Below are 22,401 nucleotides of genomic sequence, written 5' to 3'. Positions count from 1 at the left end.
AAAGAAAGATTATAGCTTTGGAAATAGGAACAGTGATTCATGGACAGAACAGCTTAGGAAGAGATGCAAATGCAAGATGCATGAGCTGGTATGACATCAGGCTTGTTCTCACACTAACTGTAAACAGCTTCAGCTTCAGCTTGATACAGTGAAAAGGAAATCTTCCCTAGGTAGCATACGACAATCAACAGGTGAAGACGGGCAGCATCTCTTGTTGATTCTGGGTGGCCTGTGGCATTCACAGAGTCAGACATATTATTTGACCATTCATCAAGCTCTGGCAAGTCTCTACATGGTTGTTTTGGAAGAATGGTCAAGTCAGAAGTTGGCTACTTTAGGCCGGGTGCGGTGGCTCATGCCTGTAATCCCAGCACTTTGAGAGGCTGACGTGGGCGGATCACTTGAGGCCAGGAGTTCAAGACCAGCCTGATCAACATGGCGAAACCCAATCTCTACAAAAAATACAAAAATTAGCCAGGCATGGTGGCACGTGCCTGTAGTCCCAGCTTCTTGGGAGGCTGAAGCAGGAGATCACTTGAACCCAGAAGGTGGAGGTTCCAGTGAGTTGAGATTGCACCAGTGCACTCCAGTCTGGGCAACAAAGCAAGCCAGACTTCCCAAAAAATAAAAAAGTACAACAAAACAAAGAGGCAAGCTAAAGTTCTACCTACCTATAGACTGGACATGGTGGCTCACATCTGTAATCCCAGTGTTTGGGGAGGCTAAGGCAGGAGGATCACTTGAGCCCAGGAGGTCAAGACCAGTGCAGGCAAAATAGCAAGGCACTGTCTCTACCAAAAATAAAGAAAACATTCCCAGCTATGAATACGTTATTCTTGAAACCTCTGATACCAGCAATAACAATTTAGCCTTGCTGGCTTTGGTCAGCAGTCATAGCAGCTAACAAAAGTGGTTTTGTCCACTAGAGGGAACCCAGCTTATCATATTGTTCCCTAAACAAACAGAGGCAGAGCAGTGAACAAAATAGGAAAGACAAACCTTTGCATAAGTGTAGGGGGCGTGTGTGTTGCATGCATGGGAAAGAAGGCAGGAAAATAATACAACTGTAGAGCTCGCCTTTCTGCCCTAGGTCACCTTAATATATTTGTATGAAGAAAGAAAACTGAATGCATTTCAAAGCATTGCATTTCCCTGTGCCAGATAGATAAAAAGGCAATATTCTATTTCAGCTAGTCTAAAAAAGTCTTCTATTTGTATAGAAGTCCTTAAGATTGCTCCGTATCTTACTAAAAATAGTTTATTTCCTTATGGGTCAGAGTTACTAGGCTTTGTTCGTAACAAGTGTTATCTGCACCTAGAAGTAACTACCTCCTGGGCACAAAGCAAAATGCATTAATGGAAAGTCTAAGAAATATTTAAAATTCATTAAATCAATGCTCAGAAGAACCACAGGTAAAGCTTTTAAGGCACCTATGAAGCAGAAACTCTCATTAACCTGTCAAGTGGTTTGTGAAACGAGGACAAATTAGCTTTTATTTCTAAGCCATTTCTTTAATTATGAAACAGTGAAGGATCTATTGTAGAAATTTCAAAAAACCCAAATAAGCTTAGGAAAAAAATTTGGGGGTTTTTGTTTGTTTTTTGAGACACTCTGTTGCCCACACTGTAGTGCAGTGGTATGATCTCGGTTCACTGCAACCTCTGCCTCCTGGATTCAAGCGATTCTCCTGCCTCAGTCTCCCAAGTAGCTGGGATTACAGGTGCCAGCCACCATACTCAGCTATTTTTCTGTATTTTTAGTAGAGATGGGGTTTCACCATGTTGACCAGGCTGGTCTCAAACTCCTGACCTCCAGAGATCTGCCTGCCTCCGCCTCTCAAAGTCCTGGGATTACAGGTATGAGCCACTACACCCAGCTAGAAAGTTTTGCTGTTTTTTTTTTTTAAAACAGAGCCTCACTCTGTCACCTAGGTTGGAGTGCAGTGGCATGATCTCGGCTCATCGTAACCTCCACCTTCAGGATTCAAGTGAGTCTCCTGCCCCAGTCTCTTGAGTAGCTTGGATTACAGGCATGCACCACCACTCCTGGCTAATTTTTGTAATTTTAGTAGAAATGAGATTTCCCCAAGTTGGCCAGGCTGGTCTTGAACTCTTGACCTCTGGTGATCCGCCAGCCTTGGCCTCCCAAAATGCTAGGATTGCAGGTATGAGACACCGCACCCGACCCAGAAAGTTTATAAAATCATTTTTAACCCCATCATCCAGAAGTAAGTACTATGTGTGTATGTATCTTTCTGGTTTTCTCTATGCATATAATCATCTACATGTTTAATATATGTAAATTAAATCTTCTAAACTATTTTCATTTCACATCTCTGTATATAAATACATGCATTTTAACATAAATATACACATTTATGTATTTATTGAGACAGGGTCTTGCTCTGTTGCCCAGGCTGGAATGCAGTGGTGCCATCATGGCTCACTGCACTCTTAAACTCCGGCCTCGGCCTCCTGAGTAGCTAGAACTAGAGGTGTGTACCACCACACTCAGCTATTTTTATTTTTCATTTTTTGTTGCCCAAGCTAGTCTTGAATTCCTAGGCATCAGTGATCCTCTGGTCTTGGCCTCCCAAAGTGCTGGGATTACAGGTGTGATCAGGCCTGACCACATTTATAAATTTTTTAATGGTTGTATAGAATTTCACTGAATGTACTGCACCGTAACTGACTTACGTTTTATTTTTAAAATTTATTTTTTTTGAGATGGACTGTCGCTCCATCGCCCAGGCTGGAATGGCATGATTTTGGCTCACTGCAACCTCCACCTACCTCCCGGGTTCAAGTGATTCTCCTGTCTCAGTCTCCTGAGTAGCTGGGATTACAGGCATGTGCCACCATGGCCAGCTAAATTTTGTATTTTCGTAGAGACTGGATTTCACCATGCTGGCCAGGCTGGTCTCAAATTTCTTACCTCAAGTAATCCACCTGCCTCGGCTTCCCAAACTGCTGAGATTACAGGAGTGACCTACGACACTCAGCTTTACATTTAAAAATGTTTATGAGCATTCCCTATTGTTGATATTTAATTTAGGTTGCTTCCAGTGAAAGGCCCTTTAAGGGCTACTCTCTTCCTATGTGACATTGTCCCAAAAGCAGCGCTGACACTTCCTCAGAAAAGCCTTCACTATAAAACACCAAGTACAGAGCCTAGCAAACACTCAGTCAATTTCGGCTTGAGTTCTTCTACCTCAGGCACCCACTGTGATTCTCTTCCAGTCTCTCACAGGTCTGTAGCCTCCTCCATCCAGCATTTGAACTCAGACTCACAAAAATCCCCCATTTCTTCTTTCTTCTCTCACAGCTGACTTTCCCATTGTATAAGAGTGAAGGGAAAACTTTCCAAATATCCTGATTGTGTAGGAGTGAAGGAAAAAATTCCCAAACAATCCCCAGGCCCCCAGCTGTCATTTCAAAAACACACGAGGCTGGATGTGGTAGCTCATGCCTGTAATCCCAGCACTTTGGGAGGCTGAGGTGGGTGGATCACCTGAGGTCAGGAGATCCACACCAGCCTGACCAACAAGGTAAAATCCCGCCTCTACTGAAAATACAAACATTAGCCAGGCATGGTGGTGGGTACCTGTAATCCCAGCTACTCAGGAGGCTAAGGCAGGAGAATCAATCGCTTGAACCTGGGATGCAGAGGCTGCAGTGAGCTGAGATCGTGCCACTACACCCCAGCCTGGGTGACAGAGTGAAACTCTGCCTCAAAAAAAGAAAAAAAAGAAAAGAAAAGGAAGGAAGGAAAGAAAGAGAAAGAGAAAGAAAGAAAGAAAGAAAGAAAGAAAGAAAGAAAGAAAGAAAGAAAGAAAAGAAAGGAGACAATACATAGGCCTTTATTTTAACAATTAAATTCCTGTTACTGCAGAAACTGTGTCCAACTCTCCTTCAAGTGCTGGAAGCAGCCAGGCTTGCAGTGGCATCCCGATGATCAAAACAATGCACTTGCCCCTCCCTCAGAAAGCATCCTACACACCACAAGGGTTAATGGGCTAATTCTTTATTATCTTTCCCATCCACATTCATCACAAGACACCCTGCCCAGGAAGGCAAGAATGAGATGTTATTGTTAAGACAGAATGAATGAGACAATGTGCAGTTCTGTTCTTCTGACCTGACAATGTGACCGAGGCAGGGGCTCTGTGACCAGAGAGGGGCCCTAGCTAGCCTCTGTGTGTCCCAGCACAGCTGCCTCCTTGTGCTGTGCAGAAACGAACCTGGCTCAGAAGTCTCTCATCCCAGATGCCTCGCCTTCAGGAGCATCAGAGGAAGCTGAGAAATTCGACATGCTGCCCAGAGCCCATGCTGCCTCTCAGCAGATCTCTTGGATCTAATTCCTGGCTGCCCTTTCCTAGCCCAGGTATCCCTAGGGCTGGAGTCATGATCAGTCTTTTCTTCTTTAATATATAAACAGTGATGAGAGTTTGGGAATGATGTGCCATCTGTACAAGGAGCTTGGGAAGAAGCTCAGTTGCTTGGATCTCTAATCATCAATCAGGTTTAGGAAAACTGAGGGTCATGGCATTTTTATACCATGCCAGTAACACATCCAGTCCCATCAAGAGCTGCATGGTCCCTCCAGGCACCGGGGAGGAGGTACTTCTGTAGAGGTATGTAGGAAAGGCAAAGGCATTTTTGTTCACTGGACTGCCACATGCTTCCCCACAGAAACTCTTCAAATGCATACTGTACTTTCTGGCAAAATCATGTCTCTCAGAGTTGATGATAAAGACTTTTCTCAAAGACCAGAGTCAGGAGCCAAAAGAAAAGGCCACAGAAGAAACCAGAATTCTTCTCTTGGAAGTTCAAAGTCTTGTTCTACCCACCAGCTTACATTAGGTTTCTAAAGCAAAGGAGTCTCAGGAAGTTGCTGGAGGTCATGAGAAGGGCAAGGATTTGTTTGTGGTACTTTTTTTTTTTTCCATTCCAAACAAGTAAAACAGAAGAAAAACAAAATCCAGAACTCAAAATACAATTTCAGAGAACACCCCAGATTTCCCAAAGCCAGACTCACTCTGTAGCCACTATCTGGGGGATGGGTTCATCTAGCAGTTCCAAGCTGTGCAGAATCCAATAGCAGAGCCATGGGCGGCTGGCATCCAGACACTGGGAGAGACAGGAGAGAAAACAGCCCTTATTCACAATCACTCCAAGGCACTGCTGCCAAGGCCATATCTGTCGCACTCCCAGCAGCCTGGCAAAGGGGAGGAGGGCACCCTTGCTCAAACAACAATCAGTGAATAAAGGATACTTCACTTTGTGGCCTTAGCCAGGAGCTGAAATGACCATCTGTTACAAAAAAAAAGACAACAGGGCCAGGCACGGTGGCTCACACCTGTAATCCCAGCACTTTGGGAAGCTGAAGCGGGTGGATCATTTAAAGTCAGGAGTTCAAGACCAGCCTGGCCAACATGGCAAAACCCTGTCTCTATTAAAAATACAAAAATTAGCCAGGTGTGGTGATGTGCGCCTGTATTCCCAGCTATTTGGGAGGCCAAGGCAGGAGAATCACTTGAACCGGGGAGGCAGAGGTTGCAGTGAGTCAAGATCACACCACTGCATTCCAGCCTGGGTGACAGAGCAAGACTCTATCTCAAAAAAAAAAGAAAAGAAAAGAAAAAGACAACAGGATTAAAAAATGTGACCCTGAACCCAAAGGATCCCTCCCTGGCAGGCGTCTAAGGAAGGCTGAGCGGAGGACTTCTTTATAGGCCAGGAGGTTAGGGGCTGCTATTTTCTCAATGGAGAACCAAGGCAATATAAACGCTCTGAAGAGATTTCCTGGGTTAACTCAATCATTGTTTCAATAAATACCTGATACCATCTACTTGTGCCAAGCACTGTATTAGACACTGTGGGCATGATGATAAAATTTGGTTTCTACTCTTTATTTTTTCTGAGACAGGGTCTTGCTCTGTCACCCAGGCTAGAGTACAGTGGTATGATCTCAGCTCACTGCAGCCTCAACCTATTGGGCTCAAGCAATCGTCCCACCTCACCCTCCTAAGTAGCCTAAGTAGCTGTGGACTAGGGGCCCACACCACCATGCCTGGCTAATTTTTTAAGTTTTTATAGTGACAGGGTACCACTATCTTGCCCAGGCTGATCCTGAACTCCTGGGCTGAAGCAATTCAGCTGCCTCTGCCTCCCAAAGTGCTGAGATTACAGGTGTGAGCCATCATGACTGGCCTGGTTTCTGTTCTTGAGATGCTTGGGATATAGAACGCGTGTGGTTATCTATAGAGGAAGAGAGCACTGGACAGACATATAGGTTACCTTGTGTCTTTCTGGAGCAACACGTGTACATATACCTGGAGAAATGCTGTAATGGGCAGAAACAGAGTTTTGAGGGAGCACATGGAAGAGACTAATTCTCCCTTTCCTGGGGGAGCTAGGAAAGGCTTCCAAAGGTGATGGGCAGATACTTTTGATCCTAATTAAACCGCAAATAATTATTGAGCATTCAAGGCTAGGCAGGGTAGGTAGGAGTACTGCCCCAGTTTTATTAATTAAAATATATAAATGAGGTCCAGAGATTTAACTTTTTTCAGATTATAAAAATAGTAAATGTCAGAGCAGAGACAGGAACCTAGGCTTTTAGACTCAATCCAGTATTCTTTCTGTTGGTCCAAGCTGCTCTCTTCAAAACTGTGCTGACATCCCAAGCTGTGCCTAACTCGCCACCTGGAAGGCAGGCTGGTGGTCTACTGAAGACACTGCTGGGGATGCGGCCTAAGTTTGAATCCCAGCTCCTCATCTTACTAGCTATGTGCTTTTAAGCAAATGACTTAATCTTGCTTAATCTGTTTTATTATTTGCAAAAAACAAAAGATTGATCTACCTCATATAGTTACGAGAATTAAATAAGAGAATGCAGCCTGGCACAGTGGCTCATGCCTATAATCCCAGAACCTTGGGAGGCTGAGGCGGATGGATTGCTTGACGTCGGGAGTTTGAGACCAGTCTGGCCAACATGGTGAAACCCTGTCTCTACTAAAAATACAAAAATTAGCCAGGCTTGGTGGTGAACACCTGTAATCCTGGCCACTCAGGAGGCTGAGGCAGTAGAACTGCTTGAACCTGGGAGGTGGAGGTTGCAGTAAGCCAAGATCATGCCACTGCACTCCAGCCTGGGCAATAAAGCTTTTAGCACACCGTTCAATAAACTGTTAGCTAATATGGTACCAACTGTATCATAACCATTGAGGACTTGAGACAATGACAAAGCCCCACAGGGCAAATCTAGCCCATGGATGTGTACTGTTTAATTGGAAGTGGCTGTAACATTGTCAGGAGAGTCACATGAAAATATGGGTTTCCAGCTTCATTTGGAAGAAAAAAAAAAATGATCTGGCAACCCTGGATCTGCATTCCTAGATGGCAGCAACAGGTGTGAACAAGGTAAGGGCATGGGGTCTCCAGTTAGCCTCAGTCTCCAAGCAGCCCACTTCACTGATTTATGCTGCCTGCCTGGGCCCTACAGGCACTTGAGTTGGTAAATCACTGCCACAAATAATCAAATGTGGAACCCAAACAAAAGCAGATTAAAAACAGAGATGCTGCTCTGTGTTAAGCAGGGCAGATAGACTGGAGCCTTCCTGTTCACATTCACCCTTTGCCTGCCACTCAACCCCTTCCAACATCTGTCCCTCTCCACCGCCACCCAGCCCTGAGGTTGCTCTGGGAAATACTTAAGATCTACTCTGAAATAGTAGTGTTAAACTGCAAGGAGCACCCTCTACACTGATCCTCTAATCAGGAGAGAAATTAGATCTTCTTATTACAAGTAAGGGGTTTTTGTCTCTTTAATGAAGATATGAAAATTAATGCTGCACTAGAAGGAGTGCTGAAGTTGGAAAATTTTTCATCATTATAATACATATTTAACAGGTTTGGGCAATAGTCCTGAAGAAATGTTAAAGCCAGAGAGCAAGAAATTAGATCAGCTTATAGGGCAAAGGGTTAAGGGTGAACAGATAACTGGCTTTTAGCTAGCTGTCAAGGGGGTCTAGATAAAGCATGTGATCTCCTCAACCAGGATCTAATAACAGAGAAAGCCCCATCCTATCTAAGGTGCTCCACTTGCTCTAGAAGAGACTGGGTTGTGCCCTTTCAGGGCTGAAGTCCCAGCTCTGTGACAACACCCTGCCTCCTGCCAAAACCACAGAGAAGAGTGACTCTGCAACAGGTCAGCCCCAACAGTCTTTAACGTTTAAATAGAAAAAAGGAGAAAGGGCACAGTGGCTCACACCTGTAATCCCAGTACTTTGAGAGGCCAAGGTGGGTGGATCACTTGAGGTCAAGAGTTCGAGACCAGCCTGACCAACACTGTGAAACCCCATCTCTACTACAAATGCAAAAATTAGCTGGGCATGGTGGTACACGCCTGTAATCCCAGCTACTCAGGAGGCTGAGGCAAAAGAATCGCTGGGACCCAAAAGGCGGAGGTTGTAGTAAACCGAGATTGCACCACTGCACTCCAGCCTGGCTGACAGAGTGAGACTCCATCTCAAAAAAAAAAAGGAAAAGGAAAAGAGGACGATTTGGCAGATAATTTGACAGCAAGCATTCTCGGGCAATATGTTTACCTCATAGGCATCTGTCAGTTGTCGAAGGCCTCTTTTCAGATAATGGAAGTGCTTCTCTCTCTGCAAGATAAGCCTGGAAAGACAAACAGCTTATAAGCCCATTCCAATAGCTTATGCTTCCACCATACACATATACACACGTACACACACACAGGTACACACTCAGCTTCAGGACATTCCCCTACAGTCACTAAATGTTTAACCAGCAACTTCTTTGGTTCCAAAGAGCAACTAAACCAGAGAAAAGCATCTGAAAACTAGGTCAGCTGACATTTTGCATGAAATTGTCTCCTAAAGGCAGTGACTCTGGGCTAACGGAAAGCCGCAAGGAGCATATGCAGCCAGGCAATGAGAATCCACCCAGAAACTTCCTCCAGCCTCTAAAAACAGATATCTTTGTGGCTCCCCATCCTGTAAGCAATTTAATCTGAGCCTCGCCACTTCCCTGTCTTGGTTAGTCGCTGTCATTTCAGTCACCTCGTCTGGGACCACTTCTCCAAGGTCTGTAGTTTGTACTCTGCCCACCTCTGGGTTACCATCTATTATTCCCTCCCTGAAATTCCACCTCCCACGTGTGACCCACAGCCCTGGCCGGAAGACCGTATTCTGCAGCCAGTCACTGTCCTTGGCTCTGAAGTCAACAATACTGGCTTTAAGACGGAATGTGCCACCCATGTCCACCTGCACAGGCCCGGCAAAGCACAGAGGCTGCAATTCTTTCTTGGTCTGGCAGAAGCAGCCTGTGTGACTACAGAAGGAAGGAAAAAGCACAGATTATCAAGATGTTCCCTGCGCTTCCAGATTACAGAAACAAAGGAAAGAGAACCATTCCCTTTTCTAGGTATTCAATTCCACAATTGTTTATCAAACTCCCTCTGTACTAGGCTCAGAAGAAGATCCTTCATGTAGTCTTTTTTTTTCTTGCTCTGTTGCCCTGGCTGGAGTGCAATGGTACGATTTCAACTCACTGCAACCTCTGCCTCCCAGGTTCAAGCAGTTCTCCTGCCTCAGCCTCTGGAGTAGCTGGGATTACAGGCACAGGCCACCATGCCCAGCTAATTTTTGTATTTTTAGTAGAGAAGGGGTTTCACCATGTTGGCCAGGCTGGTCTCGAACTCCTGACCTCAGGTGATTCGCCCATTTCGACTTCCCAAAGAGCTGGGATTACAGGCGTGAGCCATCGCGCCCAGCCCTTCATGTATGTAGTCTTTACCTCAAAAACTCTTCCAGTTCAGAAATGAGTTAAGTATATAAATGGCTACAAAGAAAGAATGGGTAGGTTTTGTAAAGGAAAAACATAAAATACTACTGAGGCTCAAAAGGGAGGGGACATCTCATGAAGGAATGATCAGGAACGTTTGTGCGAAAAAGGAGGACTGTGAAATGAATGGCCCTGGTGGAGGAGAATATTTTAATTAAAGTTTAAATAGCTGCAGGTAGCTAATGGCTACTCTATTATGCGGCACAGGAAGAAAGTGTGCAAGAGGAGTGACAGGTGGGATAATCTGGTCTCAACACAGGGATGAAGAGGAATGGTAGAAAGGGAGCTGGGATCCTTTTGTTTATTTTTAACAAGGATCTGGGATGCTGGCTGAGGCATTTCTACTCAATTTACTAGGCAAAGGAAAATCCTGAAGGTTTCTAAGATAAGGAAAGAAATGATCAGAACTGTGCTTTAGGAAAACAGTAGGTACTCAGTATGTGTTTACAAATGGAAGTAACTGAAAGCACTGCAGTGGGCAGACAGATGGGGTGGGGAGACAGGTTAGAAGCTCTAAGGAGCTGACCCAGTGGGGGCTACTTAGGGCCCAAACTAGTGGGTGACCCATGATCAGCTGACTTTTGTACGTGCGGGTTTTAGGATGCTAGAAGTGCATTCAGGTGAGGATGCCAATCAGGCTGCTGGACGCACACGTGAGGCTCAGGAGAGGAATCCAGGTTACACACACAGACTGGAAGCATTTATCTGCACGCAAGTGACAAGTGAAGCCACAGAAGGTGAGAGGGCAGAGAGAGAAGTCTGAAAACAAAACTGTGGGAAGACCCATCTCTAAGGGCCTGGAGGAGGACGAGGAGCCAGTGAAGGAGAGAAACAGGAGAGTTTACATACGCTGGGGAAGAGCAAAGTAAGAGTCATGTCACAGGCCATCAGGGAGGAGAGAATTTCAGGGAGGTGTTTAACAGTGGCAGATGCTGCAGCAAGACTGAGGGAAAAGATGACAAACCACAGAAAGGCTGGAGACCTTGGAGAGCAATCAGAGCAGAGGTGAAGGCAAATTGTAAACAAGAGGAGAAGGTCAGATGAAGTTTCTCTTTCAGGAAAGTCCACTCGGGACACAGGGAACACCCATCTGTGTGGGCAGAGTGTCCAGCACTGGGGTAGAGGTTGCTCTGTCCCCTAGAGCAACAGTCCAGAGGTGGACACAGAAGTGAAAATGACAAGTAGAGCCCTGTCCAATAAATGCTGTGATCAGCCACAGGAAGACATGGAGGGTCAGGAAACTCTTCCCAAAGGGAACAGCATTGAGGCTAAGGCTGGAAGGACAAGAGTAAGGCAGGCAAAATGAAGAAACCATCATGACACATTTGAGTTAGTTTAGTTCAGCTGGAGCAAAAGTATAAGGCAGTAAGCAGAGAAATTCTACACTAAAAATGCAAGAACCCAGAGGAAATCCATCAGGGAAGGTCAGTAAAGAGGACAGAGGAGGGCTGCAATGAGGGTATAGCAGAGAGATGACCCTGGAATAAGGAAGGAGTCTACATTTTCAGAGCAAGAAATGATGCATACAAAGCTAGCAAAATATAGGAATATGATGTGGGAAGGAGGAAACAGCAAACTCAGGTGGGTCAGCCTTGATTTTCTCAGGAACCAGGAGTCAGGATGGTGGGAGAGGGCGGGGCGTGATGGCTCACACCTGTAATCCCAGCACTTTGGGAGGCTGACAGGCGGTTCACCTGAGGTCAGGAGTTCAAGACCAGCCTGACCAACACGAAGAAACCTTGTCTTTACTAAAAATACAAAATCAGCTGGGTAGGGTGGCATGCGCCTGTAATCCCAGCTACAAAAAAAAAAAGGTGGGAGAGCTGTGGTCACGGTGGTGGATATGTTAGGGAATCTACATCAGATGAATAAAAGGATTAGAAGGCAGTTAGTGAGGGGCCAGTGAGATTAAGAAGTATAACATGTTGGTGAAGCCAGCCTGCAGCCTCAGGAGAAACCAAACCTGCGGACACATTGGTCTTACTTCTGGCATCCAGAACTGTAAGAAAATAAGTCTCTGTGGTTGAATGCACCCCATCTGTGATACTGTGTTACAGCAGCCCAAGCTGACTAATCCCCTCACAGGCTCTTCATTCTTAACTCACCTCTATCCAAAAATCTTTTCTGTGTAGGAGGTTAAGAAAAGCTGAAGGTATTCTCCTTTTTACCTGAACAATTCAGCCCCAAAGCCACTCAATTACCTGGAGCAGAACAAGACCAGCTTCGTGCAGGGGTTGAGGGAGTGCAGGGTGGGATGCACAGGGTCAGCTCAAGTGGATAAGGAGGGCCCTGTGTCACTGTGCAGAGGGGGACAGGAGAGCAAGTGGGTAAATCTACTAAGGCTATGGGAAGTCAGGTTTCCACAGTCTGAGAAGGAATTTGCACACCTGTGTGTACTGGGTAATGATGTAAATAGTACTTCTTATGAGGGGTGAGCCTACTGGGCTTCAGGCTCTTCGAAGTGCGCCTCCACCCACAGTGCTCTCCAACCCCATCTCTGGCCTCACCAAGCTCCGCTCCTTTTGGTCTCCTGGCTTTAGCACATGCTGTTCCCTCTGACTGGAACACTCTCCACATCCCTTAAGTTAGCCACTCCATTCCACCTACAGATTCAGCTTAAATGTCACTTTCTCTAAGAAGCCTTCCCTAACTTCCCAACCAAAATTAGATTCTCCCTGTGATTCTCTCTCTCAAACTATCCCATTGGTAACTGCATATTTGTGTTCATTTGTTTAATGTCCACCTCCCCAACTAGACCAAGAGCCCAGCGGGGGCAGGCCCAGGGCTAGCCTTGCTCACATCGGCTTCCCTGAGCCCAGTAGAGTGTCCTGTCCTTTGAAGACCCTCTGGATACTTGCTGAATGAGTGGATCACATGAAGGTAGCAGAATGGAATGAGAGCAAACCCACTTCCTCCCCAAAAACCAGGGCCATCCCAAGAATCATGCATTTGATTGTGACAGATGAGAGGACAGGAGATTCAGTCTACTGTTGGTTCCTGGGGACTTTCTAAACCCACTAAAGCCAGGGCCTCTCTACTCAGAAAATAAGCACCTGGCATGTAAGTAATAAACGAATCGAGGAAAGGTGAACTTATTTATAAGACCTTGGAAAGAACAACAGTAAGGAGAACAATCCAAGATGGCTGATCACTAACATTTTGGGATTGCAGCTCCCAGTGAAAGCGCAGAGAACGAGAGGATGCCACACTTTCAGACAAATTTTTGTCGCTCATGGACTAGAAGATTCCCAGTGGAGGAGCCCCACGGGTCGCCAGCGCGACTCTTGTGGCTGGCGCAGCGGTTTTGCCGGCACCTCGGTGCAGCAGCTCTTGGTGCAGAGTAAACGGAACTGGTTCCCCTTCTGACCAACGTTTGGAGCTCCGGGAAGGCAGAGTTGCCTATTACGGACTCAAGAAGGAAGCCAGACTGGAGATTCCCAGGCAGAAAAGCACCATCAGTCTTAACGCCGCTGTTTTGGCCGGCGCAGTGGGTTGCTCAGATTTCGGCCCTGGGAATTAGCAACTTGGATGTCCACTCAGAGACCTAATTTGAAAGTTGGTAATTACAAAGACGACAAGTGGATAAATTTACAATGATGGGAAGAAACCAGCGTAAAAAGGCTGAGAATACTCAAAATCAGAATGCCTCTCCCTCTAAAGAGGATCACAGTTCCTCATCAACAAGGGAACAAGGCTTGATGGAGAACGAGTGCATTCCATTAACAGAATCAGACTTCAGAAGGTGGATAATAAGAAACTTCTGTGAGTTAAAAGAACATGTTGTAGCCCAATGTAAAGAAACTAAGAACTTTGAAAAAAAGGTTTGACAAAATCCTAATGAGACAATTAGAGACAATCTAAATAGACAATTTGGAGAGGAATATAAGTGAATTAATGGAACTGAAGAATACAGTACGGGAACTCCGAGAAGTATACACAGGTTTCAACACTCGAATTGATCAAGCAGAAGAAAGGATATCAGAGGTCGAAGACCAACTTAATGAAATAAAACGAGAAGACAAGAATAGGGAAAAAAAGATAAAAAGGAATGAGCAAAGTCTCCAAGAAATATGGGACTATGTGAAAAGACCTAATTTACGTTTGATAGTTGTACTAAATGCAACGGAGATAATGAATCCAAGCTGGAAAATACTCTTCAGGATATTATTCAGGAAAACTTTCCCAACCTAGCAAAGCAAGAAAATATTCAACCCCAGGTAATACAGAGAACACCACAAAGATATTCCTTAAGAAGAGCAACCCAAGGCACATAATCGTTAGATTCACCAGGGTTGAAACGAAGGAGAAAATACTAAGGGCAGCCAGAGAGAAAGGTCAGGTTATCCACAAAGGGAAGCCTATCAGACTTACAGCAGATCTCTCAGCAGAAACCCTACAAGCCAGAAGAGAGTGGGGGCCAGTATTCAACATCCTTAAAGAACAGAACTTTCAGCCCAGAATTTCATATCCTGCCAAACTAAGCTTCACAATTGAAGGAAAAATAAAATCTTTTGTGAACAAGCAAGTACTCAGAGATTTTATTACCACCAGGCCTGCTTTACAAGAGCTTCTGAAAGAAGCATTACACATAGAAAGAAACAACCTGTATTAGCCTTTCTAAAAATATACCAAAAAGTAAAGAGCATCAACATAAAGAAGAATTTACATTCTTTTATCCAAGAATGGATAAAACAGCCAGTTAACATCAAATGGCAGTAGTCCAAAATTTAAATAGACTAAATCCCCCAATCAAAAGATACAACCAAAACCCAACTGTATGCTACATCCAGACCCATTTCACATGCAAAGATACACAAAGACTCAAAACAAAGGAATGGAGAAAGATTTACCAACCAAATGGAGAACAAAAATAAATAAATAAATAAAAAGCAGGAGTTGCAATTCTCGCATCTGATAAAATAGATTTTAAAGCAACAAAGACTTAGTGGTAAAAGGATCAATGCAACAATAAGAGCTAACGATCCTAATACCCAGATACATAAGACCTATAAAGAGACTTAGACTCAACGAGACAGAAAATTAATAAGGATATCCAGGACTTGAACTCAGATCCCGAACAAGTAAACTTAATAAATATTTATAGAGCTCTCCGCTTTAAATATACGTTCTTGTTAATACCACATCACACCTACTCATAGGTTTAAATGAAATATTGATCGGCCATTATTAATACCCATTTTTAGAATAAAGCAACATTTCTGTTCTCTCTCCCTCTTTTTCTTCCTCTTTCTTCCTCTCCTTCACTCCTTTTTTCTTTCCTTCTCTCCTTAAAAAAAATACATAAATAATAAAATAAAATAAAAAATGGTTATATAAACCAGAATTGAAGAGCCAAGCCTTTACAGCAAAAAGAAAACAAAGATCAGAAAGAAATCTAACAATATAGCCTCCACCTACTTCCTCGTGTATAAAAAAGATGAGTCTGTACTAAATAATTCTAAAACTGCCTTTTGTCTCAAATCTCTGAAAATAGTCTTTTTAGAAAACGAACAAGAGGGGGGAATAATTTTGTGTGAATTAATCTCCACTACTGACTTTTCTGTCATTTTCTTTGTCAAAAAAGCTTTGAGAACAATTCTTTTTTTCTTTCTTTCTTTTCTTTTTTTTTTTTTAGATGGGTTTTGCTGTTTTCCAAAAAAAAAGAACAACAGTAAGAAGGGAATATATCATCTACCTGCTCAGGATCTGGGAAATTCTAACACTGCATCACATACAGGAATGGCAGAAAACATGGGAGCTAAGCTGGTGCCTGTGACAGACCTGCTTTGAGAACGTTGACTCAAGAGTATTGTAGCTTCAGTGCCATTGTCAGCACTTACCCTCCAGGGCTCTATTAGCACAGGGACATTATCAATATTTCTCATTTCTGAAGAGCACCAGGCTCCTTTTGCCCAAGAGAAAACAAATTTAAAATTACATGTGAGAGAGGTATGTGTGTAGTTTATGCATTTCAAGTTTCTTATTAAAGCCAAGGTGATAAATACAAAAGGGTACATTGAAAAGGATGTGAAACCATGAAAATAGCCATGGGGAAGAAAAAATGAGTTTTCATGGGAAAGCAGTACACTAATAAACAAAACCATGAAAAGCAAGGTCAAAAAGCTCTTTGGAACTGACTGCCTCACTCCAGGTAGACAGTCACAACCTTACAGAGGAAAATCATTTCTGGGAAGGGGATCAATTGTAGAATGTACTGCCATTCAGCTCCAGCCTTGATTTCAGCCCAGTCTGCTATTAGCTTTGGCCCTGGAATGCTGAATAGGCAAATGCCAACTTCAGCATCATCACAGACAGCCCTGAACCTGTGCATGGTCTGTGGTCCTGGGCGTGTGTGTGATTCTGTCCCATTTGATCAGCATCATGACCTCAGACACACAAACAAGCCCTGCCATCTAGATTTCCTGCTAACAGCTGACCATGGACTTTAGCTAACAGTGAAGGTCACTTCCTGCATTAAAGTGTTAGACTTTTAAATTTTTTTTTTGAGACAGACTCTTGCTCTGTCACCCAGCTGGACTGCAGTGGCATGATCTTGGCTCACTGCAACCTCCGCTGCCTGGGTTCAAGTGATTCCCCTGCCTCAGCCTCCTGAGTAGCTGGGACTACAGGCGCCTGCCACCACGCTTGGCTAATTTTTTGTATTTTAGTAGGGACTGGGTTTCACCATGTTGGCCAGGATGGTCTCGATCTCCTGACCTCGTAATCCTCCTGCCTTGGCCTCCCAAAGTGCTGGGATTACAGATGTGAGCCACCATGCCCAGCCCAGACTTTTAAGTTTTGACTATTAAAATGTTAAATATTGAGATTGTGATAATAATTTAAAATTCTGATAAATTTTCTAATTTATTCTTATATCCTAGGAGCTCATCCTATGATGGTGATGTCTGGCTTCAGGCCTGTAGTAACATGTTGAATTATATACTCAGCCATTCAGCCAAAATGTACAACATCTGTAATATTAATTAGCATCCTTTAAAACACTCAATTTCATAAGCAACAATAATAAAATGGGTAACTGTGAAATTCCAGAAGCTAACCCAGACCCTGATATAATCTATTTCCACAAGGATCCAAGCCCAGGAGAAACAATTTTTTTATCCACCCATACCTGACCTATGATTTGTGAATCGGGGGATTTCACTCCTTTAATGTCCTCTACTGCCACTCCCAAAAAGCAACTGCTTCCTCCCAGACTAGAACTTCCCATTTTCCCTCATAGCTCAGTGTGAATAAAAGAGTCTTTCTTCAGCTCATGAGCTAAGGAAAAACAAATTTTAAAAAATGGATGAAAGAGTCCAAGGGTTCTCTCCTGATGGTAGATGAAAAAGGAACGTCAAATAATCAAAGGTTCGTGTGGGAAACAGAGACTGTGTCCCCAGAGTCCAGGCAGTAGACAGTGACTCAGCCCAATCAGGTGAGTCATCGGGGTAGAGCCACAACAACAAAGCCCCTCCGAAAGCAATCACCCATACCGTCACCGTCATGAAGTCTTGTCCCCTCTGGGGAAGCTAAGCTTGTACTGGCTTGTGCCTAGGGGCAGCAAACTGCCATCCATGGATACCCTTCTCCCAAGCTGTTTAAATGGTGTCATTTGCTAATCTCTAATTGTGTCTCATGACAAGAAGAAAAATTCATTTTATTGAGGTCAGAGCGTTGGGTTAATGCAGAGATTTGGTTTAGCAGTGAAGGGAAACACTGTACTAGTAAGCTGATACTTTTCTCCTTTCCTTCCCAAGGGAATGAAGATGAAGTAAACCTTCCGACCTGTCTTTCCCTATGAACACGCATTTTCAAACTGTTTTCTGCCATGTCTAATCAGAAAAGGTTTCTTAAGAAATGGTAGCCAAAAAAAAAAAAAAAAAAAAGAGAGAGAGACACAAAGGTAACAAAGCTGGAGACATTTATAATGTTCCAGTCAGCAGAAGTACCCAGAGGCTGACCTGCCAGGATTTAGTCTGTTAGGACATCTCAAGGAGTCAAGAGACAAGACAAAGGAGGAAAGGCTGAACTTCAGGCCTGCAGCTTCCCAACCAGTCAATCAGCCAGTGGCCTAACCACACTTTCTTCAGAGATGTCAAGGAAAAGTGTTCTACCAGCCAGGTGCGGTGGCTCACAGCTGTAATCTCAGCACTTTGGGAGGTCTGCTTGAGGTCAGGAGTTCAAGACGAGCCTGACCAACGCAGTGAGACCCCATCTCTGCCAAAAAATAAAAATAAGCTAGGTGATACACTCCTATAGTCCCAGCTATTGGGGAAGCCACACTGAAAGGATCTGCAGGAGTTCGAGGCTGCTGTGAGCTCTGATCAGGGCACTGCACTCCAGCCTAGGCAACAGAGCAAGACCCTGTCTCAAAGAAAAGAAAGAAAGAAGAAAGTTCCATCAAGATAAAATAGGCCGGGCGCAGTGGCTCAAGCCTATAATCCCAGCACTTTGGGAGGCCGAGGCGGGTGGATCACGAGGTCAAGAGATCGAGACCATCCTGGTCAACATGGTGAAACCCCGTCTCTACTAAAAATATAAAAAATTAGCTGGGCATGGTGGTGCGTGCCTGTAATCCCAGCTACTCAGGAGGCTGAGGCAGGAGAATTGCCTGAACCCAGGAGGTGGAGGTTGCAGTGAGCCGAGATCACACCATTGCACTCCAGCCTGGGTAACAAGAGCGAAACTCCGTCTCAAAAAAAAAAAAAAAAAAAAAGATAAAATAATGACCACACAGTTTTAGACTATTGATGAATTCTGATGGCTGGAAATATAACACATAATGGTTTCAAAGAAACAATTTATGATTGCCTGAGAAGTACTAATATGAGAATGAAATAACCTTATGAAATTCTAGTGTGACATACTACAAAATACGGGAAGAGAAAATAAAGGTTCAAATTAAATACCAAGTTTCTTCCTATAATTCCCTTTTCGAAATACCTGATCTCACAGGACTCAGAAGACTTCAATTTGCTAAGCTTCAAGGAAAACAAAAGGCGTTCTATGTCTTGTTTGAAATTTCATCCTTGGATATGCTACACAATTACCAACAGGGAGCAGGCGTGGAGAAACTCAAACCTCTCGTGTTTTTCCTGCCAAATAATAATCTACATCAAAGGAATCCATCCCTGGCCATCTCCCTGGACTCTAAATGTGTCTCAAAGTGCAATATGAAAAAGAAAAATCTGGGCCAGGCACAGTGGCTCACACCTGTAATCCCAGCACTTCAGGAGGCTGAGGCGGTGGATCACCTGAGGTCAGGAGTTCGAGACCACCCTGGCCAAAATGGTGAAACCCCATCTCTACTAAAAATACGAAAATTAGTCAGGCATGGTGGCGGGCGCCTGTAATCCCAGATTCTTGAGAGGCTGAGGCAGGAGAATCACTTCAACCTGGGAGGTGGAGGTTGCAGTGAGTTGAGACCACGCCACCAGTGAGTTGCAGTGAGTTGAGACCAGCCTGGGCAATAAGAGTGAAAATCTGTCTCAAAAACAGAAGAAAAAGAAAAATCTGAGAGTTCTCATCTGAAGACCAGAGCAGTAGGCCACCACTAAATAAAAACCTGAAATTCTTCACTCCACCTTCAGACTTCAGAATTCAGGCACTGAGTGGAATCCTCATGTAACACCTGTCAGCTCAGCTTGCGTGGAGAATCACCTCTCAACAGTACTCTACCAGAGGGAAGAGTGAGGGTCAGAGCATATCCAGGTAGCCACAAGGACAAGAAACAGTAGTCTTGCAGTGGATGCTCCCCTGTGGTTAGACTTGCTCAAGGAGGAAAGAAAGGCTTTGGCATGGTGGTGCTCATCCCCTCAAACTCCTAACCACAGCTTACCTTGGTACAAGGTGGTTGAACTTGTAAGAACTGAAGACCTCCTGGATCTTTTCTTCTACTTTTGCCTGGTAAGGATGCAGGAGATGGGAGAGAAAAAACAAATGCAGATGAGACCTCCATCAGCTTTTTCTTCCTTTTGCCACAAATGCCTATTGGCTAGGGTTGGTTGGTATGGTTTTGAACTTCACAGTGCTGTAAGACAGGGGTTCTATAGGATGACAGGATTAGGACAAGGCGAGAAGGAATCCCCTGTACCATGTTGGCATCACAATGGACTGTTCCAGAAACTGAATCCATAATATCTGAACTAATGGCAGTTTTGATGTTTGGTTCCCTGGCACCAGTTATTCAGGGAGCTGATGAAGACAGCAGATGTCTCTTGCTTGTGTAGGAGACCATCTGCCACCCCAAAATATGCCTCAATGGCATAAGGATTATTTTGAGAAACTGCAGATACAGGAGAAGCTCTGAAAACAGAGTATACCAGTTTGAGTGAAATGTACATCTATAAAGGAACTCTCCATTTGTAAGGCTGTTTCCCTCTCTGTACCAAAAGAGGATGACTAAATCAGAAGAAACTATTATCAATGGAGAAGGCCTACTGAAATCTGCATCACAAACCTTACTCTTATTTATCATACTTTATCATACTTGTCCTGTTCACCTCCCCATCACTGGCTTCCCCCACAACCTTCTCTGTTTTTAGTTGAAAATGCTCTATAAGTCAGAGTTCTAGATCACCTCTTTCAGAATGACTCATTTTCTCCTGGGTATCTACTATGTATACATGAAGTATACATGTTAACAAACTTCTGCTTGTTTTTCTTTTGTTATCCTGTTGTTTTGTTATAGAGGTTTCAGCCCAGAAATTAGAAGAGTAGAGGGAAAATGACATTTTCCTCCCCTCCACTTGAAATATGTATTCTTCCTGCTCTATACAGTTGTTTGGATGGTCATTAACTGACCACTCTCAAACACATAACTGGTTTCTGCCAACAGTTGTGCTTCTTACTGTAAGATTGAACAGTTAAAATATTAAAATCATCTGGGGGATTTATAACAACAGCAATTATTGAAACACCAAAACAAATAGCAGATTCTGGTCCTATGTCACACACAGGACTCCACGGTCCCATAAAATGAAGGATCTCAGAAAGTCAGATCACAAAAGCAATCAGATCTTTCTCCTCTGAACACCACACCATAAGGCTGAAACTGCCCCACATGGTTGACAAAAATTGCATGCTGGGTTCCGGACAGATATAATTAAGCATGAATCAGGCTGGGCTTCAGCCCACTTCCTGGTTGCTAAAAAATCTGACCATTTACATCCCATTGTTCATACAGATCCAGGATCTCTGACATTACAATCATAAGACTTTTGTTTAAGGACCATCTAAGATGTTTTTCAGACTCTGAATTCCAGCCATCAGTTTCAAAACCCCCGCAGAGGAGTAGGATCTGCCTGAGAATACAGCTTCCTCACCTCCCTGACCATAACTTCACCCTACATTTTTCAGCCAATCAAGAAACTCCACATTCCACACTTCAGCCCACTCCAAAGCCCTTAAAAATCCTAACCCCAAATTTTTCAAGGAGGAATTTGAGGATTCTTCCCATCTCCTCATCAAGTGACCTTATGACTAAACCTCCTTCTCTGCTGCAACCCCATCTTGGTGTAATGACTTGCTGAGCGCACCCAGCAACAACTGTGGTCACAATGTGGTCTCATGGGAGAGCTCCTGTAAAGACAAGGTACAGTAATGAGGGAGGGTCTGGTTAACAGGATTAGGGTTCACCTTCCTTGGCATCCCTAATCTTTGTAATGAGACATGTTTTTGTTGAGATTTCAAGATACATAAAAATCTCCCTGAGAAACTTCAAAAATGTGTCATTTATTTCTGAAACACCCATTGAAGCAGAGCTCCTAGTCCCTTTGAGAAGCATGCAAGAAATATCTGTGATGATGAGGGGAGCAGTGATATGAATCATCTAAAATGACAGCTAATCTAAAATTAATTTACATCTGGTTTTAGAATATGCTTTGATATTTGCTTTCGAACATGAATTTGAAGGATGACCTGTTTAAAAGGCTGCAATACTTCACAAAACAGACTGACGTCACCATGAGAATCTGATTTGGGAGGAATTAGAAAGTCGTCCCAGTGTCATAATTCTCTTTCCATTCCCGACATTCACGTGGCTAAAATAAAGCACTAGCCTAAATGAAGCACAGAATTCATTTCTCAGTCATGCCTATAAGCTGAATGGGATAGAAAAATAGGTAAGAAATCAGTAAGATCATTATATCAAGATTTGCCTGTGCTATACCGTCATCTCTCAGTATCCATGGGGGATTGGTTCAAGGATCTCCCAGGATACTGAAATCCGTGGATGCTTGAGTCCTTGATATAAAATGGTGGCATATTTGCACAAAACCTGTACAATCCTTCCATATAATCATGAATAGCTTAACTACAGGGATACGTTCTGTGAGATGCCTTCTTAGGTGATTTCATCCTTGTGTGAGCATCACAAAGTGTACTTACACCGACCTGGACCTGGGTGGTATAGCCTACCACACATGGGCTATATAGTGTAGCCTGTTGCTTCTGGGCTACAGACCTGTACAGCATGTTACTGAATACTGTAGCAAATGTAATGTAATAGTAAGCCTTTGTAGATCTAAA

General features: G+C 43.9%; 1 protein-coding gene across 1 annotated transcript in view; it reads right to left on the bottom strand.

Annotated features, from left to right (window-relative positions):
- Nucleotides 1-22,401, bottom strand: part of FNTB (farnesyltransferase, CAAX box, subunit beta) — a 77,344-nt gene that overhangs the window by 38,938 nt on the left and 16,005 nt on the right. The window contains exons 2-4 of the mRNA XM_035260732.2: nucleotides 19,712-19,776; nucleotides 8,613-8,685; nucleotides 5,039-5,130 (exon numbers count right to left, since the gene is read on the bottom strand). Coding sequence (XP_035116623.1) covers nucleotides 5,039-5,130; nucleotides 8,613-8,685; nucleotides 19,712-19,776 — 230 coding nt within the window. The remainder of the gene's footprint in view (nucleotides 1-5,038; nucleotides 5,131-8,612; nucleotides 8,686-19,711; nucleotides 19,777-22,401) is intronic.

The sequence above is a fragment of the Callithrix jacchus genome, chromosome 8 (genome assembly GCF_049354715.1).
Source record: "Callithrix jacchus isolate 240 chromosome 8, calJac240_pri, whole genome shotgun sequence".
NCBI classification, from domain to species: Eukaryota; Metazoa; Chordata; class Mammalia; order Primates; family Cebidae; genus Callithrix; species Callithrix jacchus.
The sequence above is the reverse complement of the archived record's forward strand: the minus strand, read 5'-3'. Positions and strand labels throughout refer to the sequence as shown.